Raw genomic sequence first — 23439 nt, 5'->3', positions numbered from 1 at the left:
GAAATAAAAAAAATTTCACTACAAGGTCAACCTTGGTCCCTTTAAATGCTCTGGCACAATGCTTATTTTCTGTAACTCAAGCATGGACTCAAACAACTGAAGCTTCTTGCGGTGGACTTCCTTCTCCTTTGGGGTCTTGCTCATAGAAAGGCGCCTTTTGGCTTCATCCACGTAGTCCTGAGCATTCCCTCTGTACCCCTCGCATTCGACCTGGCCGATGGTTTCGTCAGAAAAGCCTGGCTTAATTCTGGCGCCACGCGTATCGTGTGCTGCGTCCACTTCAGCTCGGTGAGCAGTGTAGTACAGATTTCTGAGATCTATCTCGGCGTGGTCATACCGGTTATGCAGACACCTCTGAGGAAGGCTAGACTCTTCCTCGAAAGAAAGGTCCATACGATACATGAGGAGAAGATATTTCACTTCTGATAAAATGTGAAATCCTTCTTTGAGAACCTGGTTAATGCAGTGCTTAAAGTTTATTCTGCCGTCATAGGGGTGGAAGCGCCCAAAGTCGCGCTTGCATTCAAGATCTGTCTCGTCATCAGTGTTACACTAAAAAAAAAAGGAAAGGAAAATATGAAAAATGCTTTTAAATTCAATTATTTTAAAATCAATCATGAAGTTAATTTTTATAATATCTAGACTAAGAATAATACATTTTGTGGAATGGGAAATATTTTAAATAATTGTTTTTGTTTGGCGCCACTTTCACGCTTATAGAACGCTCAGTGAGCTCAGTGGTCCAATCACTTTTGTCGACTTGGAAATAAAAATAGGGGGGTGGGGAGGAGGCAACTGGGAGAAGACGGGGGCGGACTGGCTATATGAGCATTTGGGCAAATGCCCGGTGGGCCTGGTACCCAAATGGGCCGGTAGGGCCACCGAAATGGCAAGTATGAAATTGTTAAAGGTTTTATAATATTCCCTTACAAAAAGGCCACCTGAGCGTCGTGTTTAAAAACAAATCTTTCACAGACTCTACAGTGTAATACCATTTTAATTTAACACTTTTCCGAAATAATGTAATAGCCTTCATCTGTAGACAGTGCTACTAGTAGGCTTCATCCTTTTAGGGCCTACATACTTAGCGATTAAAAAGTAACATAAGGCCTATATTTCTAATAAAGATGTAGAGTTCACTGTATAGATGCATATTAATATATTATCAAACTTGACACAATGACTTTGAGGACAGGTAGACCTAGAAATGGATGCCCATCATATGATATAGAATTTGTGGGCCGAATTGCATAGAAATGCCCGGGCCAATTTTGACAGTCAATCCACCCCTGATTTCTATGCTGCTTTTTTAAAATCTATGATCCAAAAGAAATCATAGGTGATTATTAAATATTAATTCTAGACTGGAGGCTCCGATATTTAACATTACATAAAATTGTGAGTAACTTCGAAAAGCTGAGACAAGGCGTTATTTTGCAAAACAGTTGTAAGAAGATTTTTTTTCAAACCTAACCTATGTAACATATAATACTGAAATCATTGTAATAATAAGTCCGCCTAAATAAGAGCACACTGGTCTCAAAATTACTATTTTTCAATTTTTAAATCAAGAATCTAGATCTATAAAGATCTAGGTAATCAATCTATTTAAATGTACAATACAAAATCATGAAAATGATTAAAACAAACAAGCTTGAATTATTTAGGTCTAGGATTTTCAAAACATTATCTCAATGGAAACTAACAAGAACTGGTTTTATTTCATAGATTTCCGTGAATATATACTTCTATGATTAATAGTCCATTCTATTTATATCTGCAAAACGGGATCGCATTATATCTAAACTTGAAAACTAAAGATTATTACTTTTCTAAGACAAAAAAAAGTATTTTTCCAAGATTCCCTTAAAGCTTGATCAAGATTACGCACATAACGATTACATACGAATTTGTCTTTGTTTTGTAGTCTAGGTATAAAATATATATAGGTCTGTGAACTGTGCCAAGTTTCAACTTGATCAGAGAAATAGAGAGTGGGAGAAATGATATACAACAAACCACCAAGACTGACAGACAAACAGACGGACGGAGGACTAAATATAAGCTTTGTAACAAAAGAAAGAAAAATTCTTTATATTGCATGGAAACTATCTGTTCTATATCTTACTATTAACGCTTAATATGGCTTACAAAAAAAAAACATAATTACATATAACATTCAGCATGTGACATGAACGGACATTTAACAATAGTTCGATGGTGTATTACTATAGCATAGCTAGCGCTTCGCTTTGTCTTGATGTACAGCATATAGGAAGTGTTCATAAGCTATATAGCTATACAGCAGGGGTTCTCAACCTGTGGTTCGCGACCCCCTTGCGGGTCGATAGACGATTTGCCATGGGTCGCCAAAGACCATCAAAAATATGGATTGTTATTGTCTATTCTTCTATTGCTGTATGTGTGTGTGTGTTGGGGGGGGGTCGCGGCAGAGTGGGGGATTGTAAAAAAAGGGTCGCCGAGCATAAAAGGTTGAGAACCGCTGCTATAGAGGATACCTTTTAGCACTGTAGAATTTGTTTTTTTTTTTCAATTTGTTGCATGTTATAATATCACTATCGAAAAAGTATCAGACACTGTCGCTACTAAAATCAGAGACTATCAATGTATCTATCTATGTATTTATGTATCTATCTATCCATGTATCTATCTATCTATTCTATTATATTCTATTTTCATCTTTATCGTCAAAATTTCGGTCACTTAATTTCCTGTAATATAATCAACGTCTCTAAAAACCTAGTCAATTAATCCCCACTAGAGTATTAATGTAATTCAAGGCCTTAAATTTTAATCCCCATATTAATCCAATGATCTGTGCCCCTTTGTTTCATAAGAAGTAAAGTAGATCTATACAAGATCATGAAGGTAATGTATTGCAATTATTGTGATAGGAGTTAATTGATTGATTTCTTTACTTATGATCATTAGTGTACCTGCCTTATTAATGTCAAACATTGCCTCTATAAACACATACAATGTTATTACAATATGTAGGTTTAATATTTTTATTTCCTTAATGACATGTTTTCTTTTCTAATGTGTCGCACTTTTTGTCATCTATATCAAAATAATTCGATGAAATATTACTGACTTCATAAATTGTATAAGCTCAACCTTCTTAAATAAAAAGATCACAGGATGCACTCACAATGGGATCGAGGGACTTGGAATGTAAAGATTAAGTTTTAAGTGATCTTAGCGGTCACCATAAATGAAATATATTTGATATATAACGAGATTTCACATAAAAAGAAGCTAAAATATGTTATATAAAAACATATTGTAAATAGCCTCAAAGTAAATATCTCACACTTAAAATACAAAATTAAAAGGTATCTGGACATTTTGTGATCACTTTGACGTAGTTAATTAACATAAAATTAATATACTAAAAGATAAGACCAATGTAATGGAGTTACAATGAATTTCGTTTACCTTGAACGCAGTTTAACCCTAACAGTGCCATAAAATGAAAGTTAGTTCATTTCTACAGTAACACTATTTAATATCCTTTATTATAGGCCTACACGAGAACTTTAAATACATCGAATGTTCTATGTCAATTAAAAAAACTTACCTTTTTTAGTAATGGTTTAAATCCCTTTTTATTCCTGATTCTATTACTGCCAGTGTACATCTTTTTGGAACGGATATATCCGTAGCAGCTCATTATGAAGATATCCACGAAGTGTTATTTTTGTCACTGAAACAGAGAATAGAGCTGAAGATGCGCTATTACGAATCTCAAATGAAGAATGTTCAAGCGAATTTATAAATGTTGCTGTATCACGTGGGTTTTCATTTAGACCAGTAAGCTTGCAAATCATAGGAGATAGCCTAACCCATAGATATAGCGCCTTATCTACTCAGAATTCATTGTATCATTTCAAGTGTATTCAACGCAACACAAGAAAGTTGTATGCCCCAGGCGAGATCGTGACATGGTTCAATTGTTCTCTGTCGACAGTGTTTAGAGAGCCCAGATGGTCCAAGCGGTTTGTGTTCAAAAGGTTCGCTCCCACAATCACACTAATCACATATTTCAATAGGAAAGGCGCGAGGATTGGAGCTCAACAACATTGTCTCACATTGTCTCACATTGTCTCACATTGTCTCACATTCATTGTCTCACATTGTCTCACATTGTCTCACATTGGCGGATCCAAATAGACGTTAAGTACTCTGAACCCCCCCCTCTCCAACTAGAGCTAACTTTGCCGAGGGATTACATTATTTGTACAAACATTTAGCTAAAAGTTGAAACTAAATTCAATGCACATTTAAGCCTATATTCTAATCAATTCTTATAATCCCTTTCCCTGTAACACCGCTACATAATTAGGGGTGGGGCTGCTCTAAAGCATTAGGTAAAAAAAAATATCTAGGATATCATTTGCAAGTATAAACTGGAGTCTGGTTTTGCTTCGGTCTATGTTGCTTTGGTTATCGTGTATTGCTATAATTTACGCTACTGTCCCCCTCCCCCTTTTTCAAAAAAACATTTACGTTTTAAAACAAGTAAACTATGTCGAGAAAGTCTATGTAATTTCGCATGAATTTATCCTAATTATTTTATGATTGACTTTATTTTGGAAAATGTACAATTTATAAGAAATTTGAAGTATAGAAGTAACAATTGAGATGAGTTCTGAACCCAAATATTTTTTCCTATTCACCGTTTCCCAATCAATCTGAGATTTTATTATTATTTGTGATAATATTGATAATATATGTTTTAGACCCTCAAGGCCTTAATCTGCTGGGTATCTTCGGCGGCGATCCTAAATCTGTTGGGTATCTTATCTTCTTATCTTTTCAAGGAAGAAATCGGTTGTCTTTGCAATGTAGTAATGCCTATAAATTCATATTAGAATATTTTTCAAGTAAAACATTATTCACAGGGCCGCCGCGAGGGTTGTGACCACCTGCGTGCAAAATTTTAATATACCGCCCCCCTTTTTTTTTCTAGAAAAAATAAAAAAACAACAACATTAAGACTGAGTTGGACACTGTTCCAAAAGTGGCATTGGATTAAATTCCATTTTTGGAGGCCATTCTATTTTTTCCTTTTAAATTCACACAGTTATTGTACCCCTAAAGTACAACTATGAATTATGCACTAGGAACAATTTCGGACATACGTGCCTACAGAAATCTGACATCTTATGTTGTTGTTTTTTTGGTGATAAACTTAAAAAACTTATCTCGTTCAAACTACTAACTTATGCTCCTTTATTAGCGAAGATGAATTTATAATTGATGAGCTGCGGCAGGTATATTACAATGAACAGCGGAAATGATCATGATCTAAATACAATTTCTCGTTCAACCACCTTATATGGTCCTAACTCTAGCTGATATGTTAACTTGTTTGTTATTGCAAAATAAAGCATAATCCGAAATAAAAAAAAAGTACAAATGTCATTGACAGTGGAACTTTTTCAACGTTCTGTACACTTTCATGATAATCATCTCAATAGCATTTTAGAGAGATGTGCATTGTATCCACAATCATCTGACATACACGGATTCAGAGTTGCCTATACATTTATCCAACGAATGAAGCAACTAAGCGCTGAATATTTTCATGAGTCTAATACAAAGTAAATAATCCGAAGTACAAGTCACTTAAACAATGACTTGTAATAAAACAGAGTAAGGCAGTGTTTCTCAAGTTTCCGGGTGGCGACTCCCTAGATAACAACATTTTCGTTCGAGCCCCCAATAGAAGTTGGAGCCCGTCCTTGTTGTCGGTCGATTGTTGACTTGTTGCTCCAGACAGCTAGTATAACGGAACCGATGAAGGCGTTTTATATTTTTTGATAAATAAACTTTGAATAACTTCAACTAACTTCTTTATCAACAAAAACTCAATATAACTGTTATTATTTAACTTGAGGTATAGATCTAATAGTAATGAAATAAACTGATATTTAAACAAAATCTACCTCGCAAAAAAGATAAAAGTCTTTCACTATTTCATGTCTTAAGATCGTCTCATATGTGTACGTTAATGTCATCATTGTCACTGCCGTAACCACCTATCAATCACTTAGCCTCTTCTCACCGACACTTAAGAAACACACACGCTCCATAACACCCCTTTTTGTCAGGACGTTGCACTCTCCCCCCTCCATATGAGAGGAACTAAGCCCCCCCCCCCTAGTGAAAATATTTTTTTTAAATTACCAGTAACGGATCTACTTACAGGGTGGCCCATTCGACTCAAAACAAAAATTACAAACAACCCGCAAAAATTCAAGGCCAGAAATGAGTAGGCGCTTATGGAAAAACCCATTGGAATCTCTCGCACGCTGCTCTATTTTATTTGTTCTAGTTTTCAAAATAATATCTTATGTACGAATATCGTTTATATTTTCAAAGGATAATGGAATAATTCGAATTTATTTAAAATATTTTTGTAAAATTTAATAATTAAAAATAAAGTAACCTTGGAATAATGATTTGGCCGCCCCTTAAATGCACACATTGCACAATAGGTAGCGGCGGCCCTGATTATTCAAAGGGATCTTGGATATTAGATATTTGAGAGCCTTTACCATCATTCTGTTAACGTCACTGCAAGAGGTCTCGCTTACCATGGAGATAATATTATGACAAATACGCTACTTGTGCCTCAGTCACACTTCAGCATAGGTCCTTGCCCCACATGTTACTTTATTTTACTTAATTTGACCTGCCCTTGTTAATTGATGAATAATGAGCAGTAGATATCAGGTGAATGCGTTTCTGCAGTGAAGAATGTAAGAAGGCTCTTGGCGTCGGGACTTAGGACCATAGTTTGTTTTGTAATTTCATTTTTTATTTTCATAGATTGTGTTTTAATCTTGATGTTATTTTTCCATTGATAACGTTGTAATCGTATTGTTATTTTTACTCTGCATGAAGTACATTAATATTGCTATTTTTCCATAAATTTAATAGTAATTTATTGTTATTTTTTCATAGGTTATGTTGTAATTTTATTATTATTTTTTCAGAGATTGTGTTTTAATTTTATTGTTTATTTTTTCATAGCTTGTGTTGTAGTTAATTTGTTTTACTTCCATAAGTTGCGTTGCAATTTCATCGCTATTTTTCATAGATGATGTTGTAATTATATTACAATTTCGTCCATAGAGTGTCTTGTAATTTTATTGTTATTTTTCCATAGAATGTGTTCCAATTTTATTGTTTATTTTTCCATAGATTTAGTTGTAATTAATTTATTATTTTTCCATAGATTGTGTAGTAATTTTAATATTTTTTCATAGATTGCATTGTTTTTTTTTTTCATATATAGGGTTGTAATTGTATTTTCAAATAGATGGTGTAATGATATAGCTATTTTCTTATGGATTTTGTTGCTGTTATTTTTATTTCCTGTTTTCTAAATTTCAATAACAACAGACTACTATAAGAGAGTACACAAAACAAATTGTTTATTTGTATATATCAGTTGGTAAACTTTAATAGAAAACAACTACTACATCTTATTGACAGTTCTTACAATTTTGTTGCTTTTAACGCAGTAAGATTTTAAAATTACAGAAAAAAAAAGTTCAAAAAATAGTAGGCCCTATACAATAAGGGAGATAATTTAATACAAACTTTTACTGTGAATGTTTGAAAAAAAAAAAGAATTTCCATTTATATTATTTAAATTACATTTTTTAAAAATGACATGTGAATTTCATTGAAAATTATAACGTTTTAAGTAACTGAACTATACAAACAATAATCAAAAATACATAAGCATAGATTCTTAACTTCTTCTACATTTTTAAATATTTTTAAATATCTATAGTTGATCTTATAATAAAATTTGTACACCGCCATAAGAAATGGAAGCTACAACATTGGCACATCACTACATGGTAAACCTTGGTCCCTTTAAATGCTCTGGCACAATGCTTATTTTCTGTAACTCAAGCATGGACTCAAACAACTGAAGCTTCTTGCTGTGGACTTCCTTCTCCTTTGGGGTCTTGCTCATAGAAAGGCGCCTTTTGGCTTCATCCACGTAGTCCTGAGCATTCCCCCTGTACCCCTCGCATTCGACCTGGCCGATGGTTTCGTCAGAAAAGCCTGGCTTAATTCTGGCGCCACGCGTATCGTGTGCTGCGTCCACTTCAGCTCTGTGTGCGGTGTAGTACAGATTTCTGAGATCTATCTCGGCGTGGTCATACTGGTTTTGTAGACACCTCTGAGGACGGCTATACTCTTCCTCGAAAGAAAGGTCCATACGATAACTGAGGTGAAGATACTTCGCTTCTGTAAGTATGTAGAATCCTTCTTTGAGAACTTGGTTTATTAAGTGCTTAAAGTTTATTCTGCCGTCATAGGGGTGGTTGCGTCCAAACTTGCGCTTGCATTCAAGATCTGTCTCGTCATCAGTGTTACACTAAAAAAAAAAAATATAAAAAATACTTTTAAATTCAATTATTTTAAAATCAATCATGAAGTTAATTTTTATAATATCTAGACTAACAATAATACATTTTGTGGAATGGGAAATATTTTAAATAATTGTTTTTGTTTGGCGCCACTTTCACGCTTATAGAACACTCAGTGAGTTCAGTGGGCCAATCACTTTTCTGGACTAGCTGGAATTTTAAAAAAAAAAAGGAAAAAGGGGGGGGGGGGGTAACTGTCTTTGTTTTGTAGTCTAGGTATAAAATATATATAGGTCTGTGAACTGTGCCAAGTTTCAACTTGATCAGAAAAATAGTGGGAGAAATGATCTACAACAAACCACCCAGACTGACAGACAAACAGACGGACAGAGGACTAAATATAAGATTTGTAACAAAAGAAAGAAAAATTCTTTATATTGTATGGAATCTACCTGTTTTATATCTTAATATTAACGCTTAATGTCGCTTAATATGGCTTAGAAAAAAAGTCGCACAAGGAGATACAACAACATTCAGCATGTGACATGAATGGAATGGAGATTCAACAATAGCTCGATGGTGTATTACTATAACATAGCTAGCGCTTCGTTGTGTCTTGATGTATATAGAAAGTATTGATAAGCTGTATAGCTATAGAGGATACCTTTTAGAACTGCAGAATTTTATTTTCCGTTTGAGGGCTATTGTATCACTGTCGAGAAAGTATCAGACAGTGTCGCTTCTAAAATCGGTTACAGACTATAGACTTCGGAAACAATTAAGCCTGGACTTTATACATAATGTTTTAGTTTTAGATTTGAGTAGATACTCCATGCCTTTTTTCCCCCCAAATTTTGAGTTTCAAAATGCATTTAATGACGCTCACTACTCTACTATTCTTCTTCCAAACAAAACTGTGCATGTCAAATATCAAATCATGGAACTACCAAATCTTTGATTAATGCGAGAAATATCTTTTTTTTTTTCGTGGTGTGGGGATGGGGTGGGTTGAACCTCACCATCCCCACTCCCCATGACATTAGGTAGCTGCTTGGCTAGAGCTTCTATCTCAGGCTGAGTTGATCAAGTTTCGTTGATTTACTTTAGTAGTGGAGACAAGTGACAAGCAAACAGGTCGATGTGTGAACTAGTTAATCTCATCTATTGCTTAGTCACGGAAATAACCAAGGGTAAAATGTTTGTGTGATGCTACTTATTTTCTGATTTAATTAGAACTATCTATGCATCTTTGTATGTATCTATTAATATAACTATCTAATAAATCTATTTAATATATCTATTCTATTCTACTTTATTCTAATCTAATCTATGTTCATCTTTATTTAAATCCCCATATTAATCCAATGGTCTCATAAGAAGTAAAGTATACAAGATTATGAAGGATATGTATTCCAATCCTTGTGATACAAGTCAATTGATTGATTTCTTTACCTATGATAAGTAATATATTGTCTAATTAATATCAAAAATTTTCTCAATAAACACATGCAATTTTATTACAATATGTAGATTGAATATTTTTATTTCCTTAATGACATTTTTGTTCTAATTTGTCACACTTTTTGTCATCTAAATCAAAAATAATTACATGAAATACTGACTTCATAAAGCTCAAACTTCTTAGATAAAAAGAGAATTCAGTCACAATATGTACTTGTGACTTGGTATGAAAAGATTAAGTTTTAAGTGATCTTAGCGGTCACCATAAATAAACATATATTTGATAGGCCTATATAGAGAGATGTCAAATAAAAAGAAGCTAAAATATGTTTTATAAAAACATATTGTAAATAGCCTCAAAGTAAATATCTCACACTTAAAATACAAGATTAAAAGGTATCTGGACATTTTATGATCACTTTAACTTAGCTAATTAGCATATAATTAACATACTAAAACGTAAGACCGATGTCATGGGGTTACAATGAAATTTGTTTACCTAGAACGAAACTCAACCCTAACAGTGCCATAGAAATAAAACTAGTCCATTTCTACAGTAATACTATTTAATATCCCTTATTATAGGCCTACATCAGAACTTTAAATACATCGAATGTTCTATGTCAATTAAAAAAACTTACCTTTTTTTGTGAAAATTTTAATCCCTTTTCACTCCTGATTCTATTACTGCCAGTGTACATCTTTTTGGAACGGATATATCCGTAGCAGCTCATTATGAAGATATCCACGAAGTGTTATTTTTGTCACTGAAACAGAGAATAGAGCTAAAGATGTGCTCTTACGAATCTCAAAAAAAAAGAATGTTCAAGCGAATTTATAAATGTTGCTGTATCACGTGGGTTTTCATTTAGATCAGTAAGTTTAGAAATAATAAGAGATAGCCCAACCCATAGATATAGCGCCTAATCTATTCAGAATCCATTGTATCATTTCAAGTGGAATGTATTCAACGCAACACAAGAAAAACGAAGTTGTATGCCCCAGGCGAGATCGTGACATGGTTTTATTGTTCTCTGTCGACAGTGTTTAGAGAGCCCAGGTGGTCCAAGCAGTTTGTGTTCAAAAGGTTCCCTCCTACAATCACACTAATCACAGATTTCAATAAAAAAGACGCGAGGATTGGATCATTGGAGCTAAACAACATTGTCTCACATTGGCGGATCCAGAGAGACAAGTTAAGTGCTCCTACCACGTTGCCCGGGCGCCCACATGCAGAGAGGCGCCAAAAAAGAACGTTATGGTAGATATTTTTGTTAGGCAATACATTCTAAGGTTTTTTGTATTATAATTTTATTAAATACTTTTTATTTATAACCCTATATTTCTATGTGATGTTCATGGGGAAATGGGGGGGGGATACATTTTCTTGCGCCGGGCGCACGTTTTGCTCACTACGTCCCTGATTGGGAGGGATTTTGAAAAAAAAAAATTAATAAAGACGGTAAATCAAAAGTGCAGCAGTTGATCTTTGTATCAATTCTATTTGAGTAACTCTTTTTAGTTTCCCACAAAATAGCAACCCTGTTTTAGCTTCGGTTTATGTTGCTTTGGTTATTAAGATGTGTAGTCATTGCAGCTTCAGAACAGGGGCAGATAATAAAGTATCATTTTCCACCGCCACCTCGACTTTTCACTCTTTTCTTTACTTTTTTATTTCTTTTTCCAAATCAAAATAAAACAAAGAAAGAAAGAATTCAAATCAGATTTCAATGGCTATATCTTCGCAGCGCGACAGAATAAACAAGCAAAATATAAAAAAATCCTTAAAAGAACAAAACAAAGCTAATCAAAGGACAAGAACTCCGCAGTTACAACTATATCTCTGAAAAATATAAAAGTCGCGGCCGTCATTGGATATAAAAAATATTTATCCGTAATTAATTAACTAATTAGTTAATTTTATTGGTTCGTTTTTTATTAGGTACAATAAATATATTTTTTTTTAAGTTTCAACTTAATCCAAGAATGAGTGTAGGATAAATAACGTGTTCCGTTATCTAAACCCTAAATATTTAGCCGTGTCTGTAAATACTGAAGGATTGACTTCATCTGTAGTTATGAAACAAAAGAAGTAATTACTAATAATAAAAAAAAAATCATTTTTTAGTGTTTATTGATTCATGGCCTGTCTATGCCAATTAAAAATTGTGCAAAGTTTCAACTTGACCCGAGAAAGGGTATGGGAGAAATAACGTGTACAAACATTTTACCAGACAGACAGACAGAGTGAGTCGATATAAGCTTTGTAAACAGAAATAGCGCCTTTGCCGGAAAATAATTTTGTGTTATTTTTTCGTAGGTATAAACGTTCACAGCTTTGAGATCAACAAGAAGATTAGGCATTAGAGCTTCCGACCTTTCTTGGCAAATAGACTTTAGAGCAACAAAAGGATGGATTCGGGCAGGGTTGGGACGATGAACCATCGAGATGACGACCGGAAGTCATACGACTTGATAGGCCTAAACAATAGTTAGATTATTTTCTATTAGGCCATTTCTTAAAGGTAGATAAACATTGAGTTCATCTGTCTATACCTCCCATCTCCCTCCCCACTCAGGACACAGAAATATTCGACTATGACAAAGGTGGTAGAGTCCCTTGTCAATGGACAAGAAGAAAAAAAAAGAGAGAAGTTGGACGGGACCTCAGAGCCACAAAGTAAAATGGCCGGGTCGGCCCTTTCGATATGGTGTCACAGAGATCACGGCTGGGTGGGGTGAAGGAGGTAAAGAGATCAGGGTAAAGGAAAATAGATACATTGGGGGTGGGAAGGTGGGGGAGAGGCGGAAAAACAAAAATAAAAGTCTACGTTTTTTTTTTTTTCTATTTGTGGTTCGCCCTTCAGAAATTCTTGAAGCCTTTATTCGTTGACTCAACAACTAGAGCAGGACATAGCACACCCGTGTCACCATTCCCGTCCCGCACCTTCACACCTTCACCTAGCCCTTATTTGGTGGGACCGTTGGGGCACCACAATAGATTTGTCGACCAACTTTCTCTGTATTTTGCCTTGGATAGAGCCTCTTTGGGTGGCAGGCCCGTCAAACACACAGGCACGGGAACACACAACTTTGTCAAAAAAAAAAAAAGATTTTAGCAAACTTTAAAATGCAGTAACCTAACAAAATGATGTAAACTACTTCTACTATAGAAATATTCAACTAATTCTGTTCACCCACAGTAGCTTCGATTGCCTCCCCACCCCCTCCAGCGCCACAGAAGGAGCCAAGATATGCCCTATACCAGACACTGGCGGATCCAGAACTTTGGAGTGGGAGGGGGCGATTTTTTTCCAAACCCTAACCCTAACGCCCAGTAAACCCTAACCCTAAGCATAAACGCGCGTACAGCATATATACATATATATTAGAATTTAAAAAAAATTCTCAACTGTGAGCGTGCGACCCCAGGTCTATTTGTTATCTATTTTTATCTGTATTTCGATCTATTTACTTTATATAGGCCAGGCTAGAATAATTTAATTTAGTGTCTTTTCTTCTTGCATAGGTCAGTGCTGTGTGTTTGTAGTTTCCGCTATTTATAACTTCTGCTAGTTTTAGTCTTTTTCTGTTATTTGTGTTTTACTCGTAGAGGAAAAGTAGTTTTAAAAATAGTTAACTAGCCTTAGAGTTGTTGGCACTGTTTCCATTTCTTTGTCCCTGATTAGTTCTATGTATTTTTGTCTTTAGCGCTTAGGTTAGGTTAGTGGTTATTTTCTAATTTCAGTCTAAGTGTAAGTCTAGAAGCTGTATAGGGTCCCTGTATGAGTTTAGAACATAAATATCTTTCTTCTTCCTTTTTGTATTTTTGTAAGATTTAATTTTTAAGATTCTCTTTTTTTATGCTGTTTAATTTGGTATATAATGTTGTGTAGTCCGTGTCTTTAGTAATTTTCTAGATTTTATTATAGCGTACGGCTAGGTACAAATTAGGGGAATCAGTAGTCCAGTTTAGTTTTAGGTAATTAGCGTGACGTCATGCTCTCCGATATGTTCGCGCTGACCAGTTATAGCTAGCTCCGGAACCACGTTGAGCTCTCTTTTGTCTTGACCAGTGGTCAGTGCCGACAGTAGTGCCGGTGTAGAGTTAATTGTGTTGTCTGGTTGCTTAGGCGACTCTAGCCCCTTGGTCGCAGACCGAGGTGCACAGATTGGGCCCACCCAGTAGAGCTACCACCTGCCTACTGTTATAAAACTTAATGTTGAGCAGCAGAAGAGAATAGGCCACCACAGCTCGCGCCTGCCCTGACCTGCTCACACAAACTTTGGAGAAAAAAAAAAACCAGTCATGCACTTTCTCTTGACAGCTAGGATGTCTGAGGGAGCGCTGTAAGCTCCCCCAGTGTGGTCCGGGGAAAAGCCCCAAAGCCAAAAACGTTTTCTTGCGTTATTCGCAGCAGAAACGTATTCTCCTGACATCTACGGCTCATTATTCATCCTATTAAAAAAGGAGCTTTTTAATAATGTTTTTCTTGAAAAATATTCCAATATGAATTTACAGGCCCATACTTCATTGCAAATAAAACAGATTTGTTCCTTGAAAAGATAAGATACCCCACAAATTTAGATTAAGGCTTTGAGGATCGCCGCTGAAGAAAAAAAAATAATTCGAAAAATAATTTAAAAAAAAAACAACAACAATAAACAGCTATGTTGAGGCCTTTCTCTTGACATCTAGGCGGTCTGTGGGAGTGCTGCAAAAGCGTTTTCTTGCATTCTTCACTGCAGAAACGCATTCTCCTGACATCTATTATTCATCCTATTAAAAAAGGATTCTTTCAACCTTGTGAAACATTTTATGTACCATTCTTACCATAAGGTATACGGTGTGTAATGTGTGGCTGAGTGACAAGAGTCGTTTGGATACCTATCAAGTGGGCTGAAGTTTTAATCCCAGAGTTTGTTTAGCGACTAAAGGCAGCACGAAACCTACTTCCAGATACCCCTCCTCTCCTCAGCTTCCATTGAAAAGATTAGACATTAGCGCTCTGTGAAGGCTATAAGACTAAAAGTTGCACTATAAAAAGAGTATTCACGATTAAAGTATTACAATGCATTTCATAAATATTCATTGTTTTTACTTTTTAATTTAATAAATGCACAGACTCTTACAAACACGTATGTAGATAGCTTTTATATGGAACTATGGAAGAACAAAAATATAATTAAATTTTCCGAGGTGTGTTTGGTTATTGTGTTTTTCGAGTTTTGTTAATTATTTACACTTTAATTAGGGAGAGCCGCCTAGATAGCTTTGACTTTGGTGAAGAGGCCAATAAAGCCTACACTAAGATGGTGCGCAAATGTTTAATTAGGCCTATCGATTCAATACAATGTGTTCACGTTTGCCAGGAAATGTTTATGTGTAGTGCTGTAAGCCGAGTGACGTAAGTGGTGTCAAGGTGTGGTTTTTCTTCGTTGGACGTCATTCCAAACTTTCATTCATAAAATACTCTTGCCAACATTAAATTGTACGACAATGCAATATTTTCAACCTATTTATTGGTCAACGTCGAGCTTTCCCAATGTGCCCAAGAAGCTGAGACTTTTTACATTTATGACCTATGTACTGGCTACTAAAGATTTATTGGAAACTTTTACTTTTGTTTTCATAAAAAGAATTTATATTGTACTAGAATAAAACACCGGCCACTTATTTTATTTATTATGGTTGGAAAATGACCTCTTTTTTTTGAACTTCCAATAAACAGTGCGCATTGTAACGATCCCCCCCCCCCCTCTCAAGCCCATGAATTTTAGTATCTGTTACATTGAATTGGAACGACTCGCTCTCTTTCTTCTCTTTTCTTTTTTCTCTCACTCTCTTTCTTTTTCGAGTTTCTTTCTGTCTGTTTTTTTTTTCATCCTGCGCACCTTAATGTTATTTAACAAAGATTTGTGCGTTCAACTGGAGTGCATACTCGAACGAATCCTTTTCGGATGTTAATTCTAGCATTACTTCCCCCTCCTTCCGGTCGACCAGCCCACAACAAAAAAGTTAGTCCTACAAAGAAGCTCTGACTATACTTCAGCTTCTCAATTGGTTATCATATACTCTATGATTTCATATACTCTATGGTTTCATATACTTTATGATTTCATATACTCTATGTTTTCATACACTCTATGGTTTCATACACTCTATGGTTTCATATACTATATGATTTCATACACTTTATGGTTTCATACACTCTATGGTTTCATGTACTCTTTAATTTCATGTACTCTTTGAGTTCATACACTCTATGATTTCATATACTTTATGATTTCATATTCTCTATGCTTTCATATTCTTTATGATTTCATATGCTCTATGATTTCATATACTTTATGATTTCATGCACTCTATGATTTCATATGCTCTACGGTTTCATACACTCTATGGTTTCATATGCTCTATGATTTCATACCCTCTATGATTTCATATACCTGTGATGCTTTACAACCCACACCCACCCCTCACTCACTTTCATACTTTTTTTTTGTTGCGATTCCCAATTTAAATAAATGTTCATTTAAACCTCGTTTGTTGAGCTCATATTCAAATTTTCCCCAAAAGTGTAAAATAATTTAAAGTTCAAGTTTTTTTTTCCTTTGGTCTAATGGGTCTTTAGCTTGACTCTCTAGTAAACTGCATCAACGAGCTTTTACTTTTTCCAAGATCTTTTTGTTTCAAGGACTAATATGTCTAGTATCTAATAATAATAATTACAAGTACACAATTACACCGAATATAAAACATAAGACTATGATAATTACATTGCACGTAAAGTCTAACAGAGTTTTAATATAGATCTGTATTAGCACTCCTGGTATAATACTATGAAAACCTTGATGATTTGGTTTCTGTTAGCGTTATTTCTTGTGTATTGTATTGTTATTTCTCTGAAATCTTGTTATTTCATATTGTTTTGTTATTTTGTAATTTTTGTTCTCTATGATTGTGTTTTTATTATTTGTTATTGTTTGTTCTTACATTTTGTTGATTTTAGTACTATTTTTTTTTATTGTGTTTCTTTGTAATTCTTTGTCGATTATTCTATTTAATTATTAATTCTTCTCTTTTCTGTTATTATATGTTACAATGTGTTTCTGTTTTTTAATGTATTATTGTTTATTAGATTGTGTTTTCTTTTTTTTCTTAGATTGTAATTATGTTATTCTTATGTATTATTTCGTATTACTTCTCGGACTATGTATTATTTTTTCTTTCCTTTTAATTATGTTATAGTTTTGTAGACCCTTTGATTGTGTCTTCTTGGCTCTCACATACATCAGACCAAATACACTGGATGAGAAAGCCCCATAGTAGCAGCAGCGACTTGTTTACTAATTTTTGTGTGTTTTTTTTTCTACTATGTGGGTAAACAAACTCGTTGTTTTTTTCCTTAGAAAAGCTTTCTTAAAAATATTTCAATCTAGGTTTTTTAGGTTGTAGGAAATAGTTGATTTCTTTAACAATACAGAACGATTTAAAAAAAAACAAAACAAAAAAATGACATTTACGATTCAAACATTTTTATTGAACAAAGGGTGTAATTCTCTATCAATGTGTATGTTGAAAGTATCTCCTTTTCTATACAAGACAAAATTTCTGTTGCTATGTCCCTTCAAGTTCAAGTACATTCAAAACTAGAATCTAGGATTTTAATTATTAGTTAGGCCTAATTATTTTAAAAATACATTTTAGAAAGAGCATGTGCAGGTCTATAGAAACTATAACAAGTCATACACATGTAAGGAAAACATATCAAAGGAATAGTCGAAGCAATATTTATATCTCCAATGAACATAGAAAATGATTATACAAAGAAGGGCTATAACCGATTGGAGCTATGGTACACATACACAAATACTATCAATATAAGATTCTGAAGGGGAAGAAGACTATCAGATTACAAAGTCAACTTGTTCCCAATTTAAATGCTATGAACCCATGCTCGAGTTCTGTAATTAAAGAAAGTGTTGGAACAATTACATTTTTTTTCTGAGGGTCTCTTTCTCCATCGAGAGGCGTCTTCTGGCTTCATCCACCGAGCCCTGGTCATTCCCTAGGCACCACTCACATTCAACCTGACCGATACTTTGGTCAGCACAGTCTGGCATTGGTCTTGCGCCACACGTATGGTCTTCTTCGGAGCCGTGCACCATGTTGAAGAGATTCCTAAAATGGATATCTGTCAGGTCCCACGTGCGAGGACGGTCTTCTAATGTGAAATATTTTCCTTCTGGAAACATGTCATATCCTTCTTCGAGAACCTGGTCGATAATTCTGTCGGAGTGAAAGCATCCAGCGTCGTGCTTGCAAAGAAGAGTTTTCTTGTACTAGAAAAATAGAAAAAAAAGACATATTCATTATTCAAGTTAAATGCAGTATAATTGATGTATTTATGTTACAATTTAGCATGGCATATGTAAAACGCCATAGACATGTTAGACGCTTAATTATTATAGACACGCACCGTAGTTGACGGACTTTGAATGTGACATTTAGTGAGGTCACGTGAGAGTTACTCGGTTATAGATTATTTATTTTATTATTAGTCGGTGTTAGTAATTCAAGGTGACCCCAAAGCTTTGTAATTTTTTTCTATTTAATTTATATAAAACAAAATTAAGTACGACTTATTGATAAGCAAGCTAGGCTGGTTGGTTGAATTTTGACTAATTCAAGTGTTGTCATCGATCAAAACGATACAGAGCGATACAGAGCGAATAAGAAAATTACAAAGAAAGTTTGTGTGGAAAAAAAACTCAAAATCGCCCCCCCCCCCCCTAAGTGATTCATTGAGGCAGGAAAAAAAAAAGCAGGTTTCAATATTTTCAGCATGAATATTACCATGAAGTACAAACTATCAAAAACCATCACCCTATCTCCGCCAGCACAAAAAGAAGAGATTTGTGAGTTTGGAAAGTGTTGCCGATACTACTGTATTGTTAGTCCGACTGACATCATGATACCACAGGATACGTACATTGATTAATGTTATTATTATTATTACATTGTTTTATATTAATATGCATCTAATAGACTGATAGTTCTGGAGATATGGTTCAATGTGTACTTGGCTTTACTGATGTTATTGAAGGATTCTCTTACTGATGTCATTGTTTGTTAAAGAGCCAATCAGTTATGTAGTTTTTTATTATTTTTACTTCCATTTTATTTAAAATGCAAGTAGCTTATATGACAGAAAATACTTAATTTCGTAATACATTTTTATGTAACATTATTTTAGAAAATAAACAACAACTGTGTTGGTGTAACAACCAACACAAAATTCGCTGATGATGCGGCTCTTCTTGCCCTGCTCTCAGAGAGCTCAGACGTAAATGAGTATTTCAAAGAACTAGAACACATTGAGGAATACTGTAAAGATAATTTTTTATTACTAAATGTAAAAAAAACCAAAGAAATGATAATCGATTTTCGTAGGGACAAGAAGGGAAATGATATTATTTCTGTAGCTGGAGAGACTATTGAAATTGTGCAAACCTTTAAATACCTTGGTACTATCCTAGACAATAAACTAAATTTTACTGCAAATACTGATTATATCAGCAAAAAAGGGCAGCAAAGATTACGACTACTAAGAAAACTGTCCTCGTTTAATGTTAGCGAAAAGGCCTTGGCTATGTTTTATCACGCTCACATCTGCAATATTTTAAGTTTCAATATCACTGCCTGGTATGGCAATCTGAGCATTAAAAATAAAAATAAACTTAATAGAATCCTAAATGCTGCTGGCAAAATCATTGGCAAAAAACAAACCCCATTTGGGCAGTTGTTTGAGACAAACATCTATAAAAAAGCTAACAAGATCCTCGAAATAAAGAATCACCCTTTGTGTCAGGATTTTGTGATTTTACCATCACAAAAGAGATACAAGACACCGATAGCAAAGACAAACAGACACAAACACTCTTTTGTTCCCCTGGCAATCAAATCATTAAATAAGAACAATCTGGTATAAACTTTGTCACATGTAAATTATGAGTGCGTCTGGTGTGAATGTACACTTTGGTTTCTTATAGTTATAATGTTTTTTGTTTGGTGTAATGCACAAATTGTAAGACAAATTTCCTTACGGATAATAAAGATTATTATTATTATTATTATTATTATGTTGTTGTTCGTATTTGCATCTATAATGCTATTGTTACAGTACTTTGGCTGATGCATCTATAAATGTTATTGTTACAGTACTTTGGCTGATGTCAATTGTAGTCAAACTGAATTTCCATTTAATTAGATCAATAAAAAGTATCTTATCATACCTCACCAATCTAGTTTTACCTAAATGTCTCTAAACTACTCTAAAGTATATAAAGAAGATATTCAATTTATTGATATGGTCTTCTCATTTTTTTTTTTAATTTTTTTCTTACTATTTTAGTGAATAGTTGTAAAAATGGTGCAGTTTTAAGAAAAAAAACAACTACTGAAATCTTTAATTTTAAAAATTTAACTTTTCACTTTAAGAAAAGAAAAATCCTGATATTGATATATCGGATTTGTATTATCTTTCTTATTTTTTAGATGTAATTGGGACGGATGGACAGACTAACCACGCTCAATTAAAACAGGCGTTGGGCGTGAATTTCACTTTGACTTAAATTTTAATACGCTTTAATATAAGCGATTTTTAAGCAATTAGTTATTAAGTTGTTACTCTTTACAAATTAGAACGTCAGTGGCTTTAATATGCTTTTTAATAGAAGGCAATTTTATGCTTTGAATTCAAATGAATGTAAATTTTGGTATATAAGACGTCCGTTCCAATGTTGGAGAATATGGCGATGTGCAGGGTTAAAATAAATGTTACAGAGTCATAGAAAGAATGAGAGACAAAGACAAAAGGAGAGACAGAAAGAAGAAGAGACAGAGAGCAGAAGAGACAGAGAAAGAAGAGACAGAGAAAGAAGAGACAGAGAAAAGAAGAGACAGAGAAAGAAGAGACAGAGAAAGAAGAGACAGAGAGAAGAAGAGACAGAGAGAGAAATTTGAAAACGGTAAAAATGTTTATTTTAACTAATACTAACCTTTTTCATAAATTTTATCTGATTCTGTAAAAATCTGATTTTAACTCTCTTTCTTCTGATGTACATTTTGGTATGAATGTATCCAAAGTAGCTCATTATTGTCCAGGTGACCACGAAGTCTTTAATTAGCTTTGAGGTACCGGAAAAGGTTTAAGATGCGCTCCTAAAAATCTCAAATGAAGAATGTTCAAGAAGAGATCAAGGCCGGATGTTAAATTGTTGTATCACGTGTGTTTTTATTTAGACCAATAAGTTTAACAAAGAAAACAGAAAACTCCGCCCATGTCAATTTCTTTTAAATCTAATCGGAATTCATTGTTTCAAATGAAAGTGTGTTCGAGGCAACACACACACAAAAACTGAATGCCCCAGGCGAGATTGTGACATGGTTCAATTGTTCTGTGTCTACAGTGTTTAGATAGCCCAGATGGTCCAAGCGGTTTGTTTTCAAAAGTCTCGCCTCCACTGTCACAGATTTTAAGAGTCGCAAGAAGGGGGATTATCAGTGGACTAGACCACATTGCAATATACTGGGTCCAGAGGGGCCGAATTAGGACGCTCCCAATCAGAGTTACCATTCTAAAGAAATTACACAATGTAAGTAAAAATGACGCGTTGGTTATTTAATCTACTGTGCCCACCACCGGACGCATCATTCATGGGTTAGGCAAGTCAAGAAATCTTGGGAATCATTTGTAAGTATAAAATAAAGCTTGGATCCACCTTGCATAAAAATTGCTTTGGTTTCAAATGTGTTTGTGGGGCAGGCGTAGTCATTATAGCTTAAGGACACGCTCTCTTTATTTCTTTTTCATTTTTCAAATCGCTTAACGTAACTTACATTTGACCAACTCAATACAAGCTACAAACGTAAGACCTTAGAAACTCTGATTCTGCAGTGGGTCAAAGGTGCAAACAATAAATAAATTATTTCACTAAAGAAACAAAACAGTTTATCTTTTATCTTCTTATCTTATATAATACGGACGTTACTTCAAAAACAAAGATGATTACGTCCTACGCGTCATGCGTTTAGTCATGCATATTAACCAATGACTTAAATTCTGCCAAGTCACTGGTTTTCCTGGCTAGCTCAGGCAACCCATATTCTATGCTCTAATAGCACTAGGGAAGAAGGAGTTAGTTTTCCTTTTATTCTATAGACCAGATACACACACACACACACACACTAAACACGTGTGATTACCTCCATGTATGAATATCTCCGAACGAAGTGAGATTATAGATTTCAATCTTAATACTTTTGTTGTATCTTTCGTGACTCGAGAGACAACAAGAGAAACTAAAAAAAAAAAATATTTTGTTTTAAAAAGCAAAGTTATTGTAAAAATGTGTATCAATTAGTTTGGATCAGTCATGTAGGATAATTAAATTTGTAGTAGATCTAGATCAACAACAATAAATCTGTGCGATATTTTAACCAAATCTTTATTGTTTAGCGTTTTTCATGCTTTTAGCTTTCTCAATGCTCTATCATCCTAAAACTAATCTGGACCAGTTGGGAACAAAAATATATTTTGGGGGGGGGGGGGTGAGAGAAAGGGATTTCTGGCTGGATTTTACCTTCATTGGTTTTTAAAAAGCATTTACAAAATAATTTTAAAAAAAAAGGGAACGCCGTGAAGTCGAACTCGTGGCTCACACCTTCTCGTGAGGACATGCTAACCACTCTGCTAGTGAGATACATTTGACTAGTGAGAATTGTTTACTTATTTATTGTTTGTTTCAATTTAGAGCGCCGACTTATAAAAGCTTATACAACCACTTCAGTCAAGTCTATTTCTTTCCCTTGTTTGAGATACCAAACAAAATAATAAATTACCAATAGTTAATTAATTAATTTGTTAACTTTTTTTAAAAGGTGATTCTTGTGTTGTCTGGTAGAAGAAATAAGTGTGCTAAATTTCAGCTTGATCCGAGATTGGGTGTCGGAGAAATAACGTGTATAAACATTTTTCAGACAGACGTATAGATAGACAGAGTGAGTTGCTATAAACTTTGTAAAAAAAATATGTCCCATTAGTTCAAGACAATGTAGCTGAATGTGTGTAAGGATGCGATGAGATGCAGGAGAATTGTTAGGGACCAAGCCAACTATTATTGAACTTTTTGTTTTACATTTTTAAAATGTTCATTAAAAAAATATTAAATTCAAGCCCAAACCCCTCAGGATGGCAGAGGATGGCCACGAGCAAGGGTTCCAATCTGAGACCATCAAGATGTCACACCAGTGGCGTAGCAAGGTACCAGTAGACCTCTGACCCCCCACCCCCATTTGACAAAAAAAAACGGAGTAGTTTGCATGTACATTTACTAAAAGACATTCAAGTTCATGAACACAGCTAACAGAATCATTTAAGACCATGTCTAAGTACTGGTTTACCAAAGTGAACATAATGCGGCTGCTTTTGTTGAAACAATGCCAGAAGGCTTTTGTACTGTCCACTCATATTGGAAAACCATCGTTAGCCTG

The 23439-nt window shown here is 34.4% G+C and overlaps 3 protein-coding genes across 3 annotated transcripts; all 3 read right to left on the bottom strand.

Moving 5' to 3' along the window:
• Positions 1-18: 18 nt before the first annotated feature.
• LOC129923184 (uncharacterized) lies at positions 19-3722 on the bottom strand. The gene is made up of 2 exons (XM_056013111.1): positions 3602-3722; positions 19-552 (listed from the first exon to the last, which is right to left on the bottom strand). Exons 1-2 carry the CDS (start codon positions 3692-3694, stop codon positions 19-21), a joined length of 627 nt encoding a protein of 208 aa, XP_055869086.1. The 5' UTR covers positions 3695-3722.
• Positions 3723-7580: 3858 nt separating this feature from the next.
• Positions 7581-10884, bottom strand: LOC106066501 (uncharacterized). The gene is made up of 2 exons (XM_013225557.2): positions 10523-10884; positions 7581-8428 (listed from the first exon to the last, which is right to left on the bottom strand). The coding sequence occupies exons 1-2, from the start codon at positions 10613-10615 to the stop codon at positions 7895-7897; spliced, it is 627 nt and encodes a 208-aa protein (XP_013081011.2). The 5' UTR covers positions 10616-10884; the 3' UTR covers positions 7581-7894.
• Positions 10885-17427: 6543 nt separating this feature from the next.
• Positions 17428-21240, bottom strand: LOC129923139 (uncharacterized). The gene is made up of 2 exons (XM_056012889.1): positions 20946-21240; positions 17428-18227 (listed from the first exon to the last, which is right to left on the bottom strand). Exons 1-2 carry the CDS (start codon positions 21039-21041, stop codon positions 17877-17879), a joined length of 447 nt encoding a protein of 148 aa, XP_055868864.1. The 5' UTR covers positions 21042-21240; the 3' UTR covers positions 17428-17876.
• Between the last annotated feature and the right edge of the window lie 2199 nt (positions 21241-23439).

The sequence above is a fragment of the Biomphalaria glabrata genome, chromosome 15, assembly GCF_947242115.1.
Source record: "Biomphalaria glabrata chromosome 15, xgBioGlab47.1, whole genome shotgun sequence".
In the NCBI taxonomy this organism is placed as follows: Eukaryota; Metazoa; Mollusca; class Gastropoda; family Planorbidae; genus Biomphalaria; species Biomphalaria glabrata.
The sequence above is the reverse complement of the archived record's forward strand: the minus strand, read 5'-3'. Positions and strand labels throughout refer to the sequence as shown.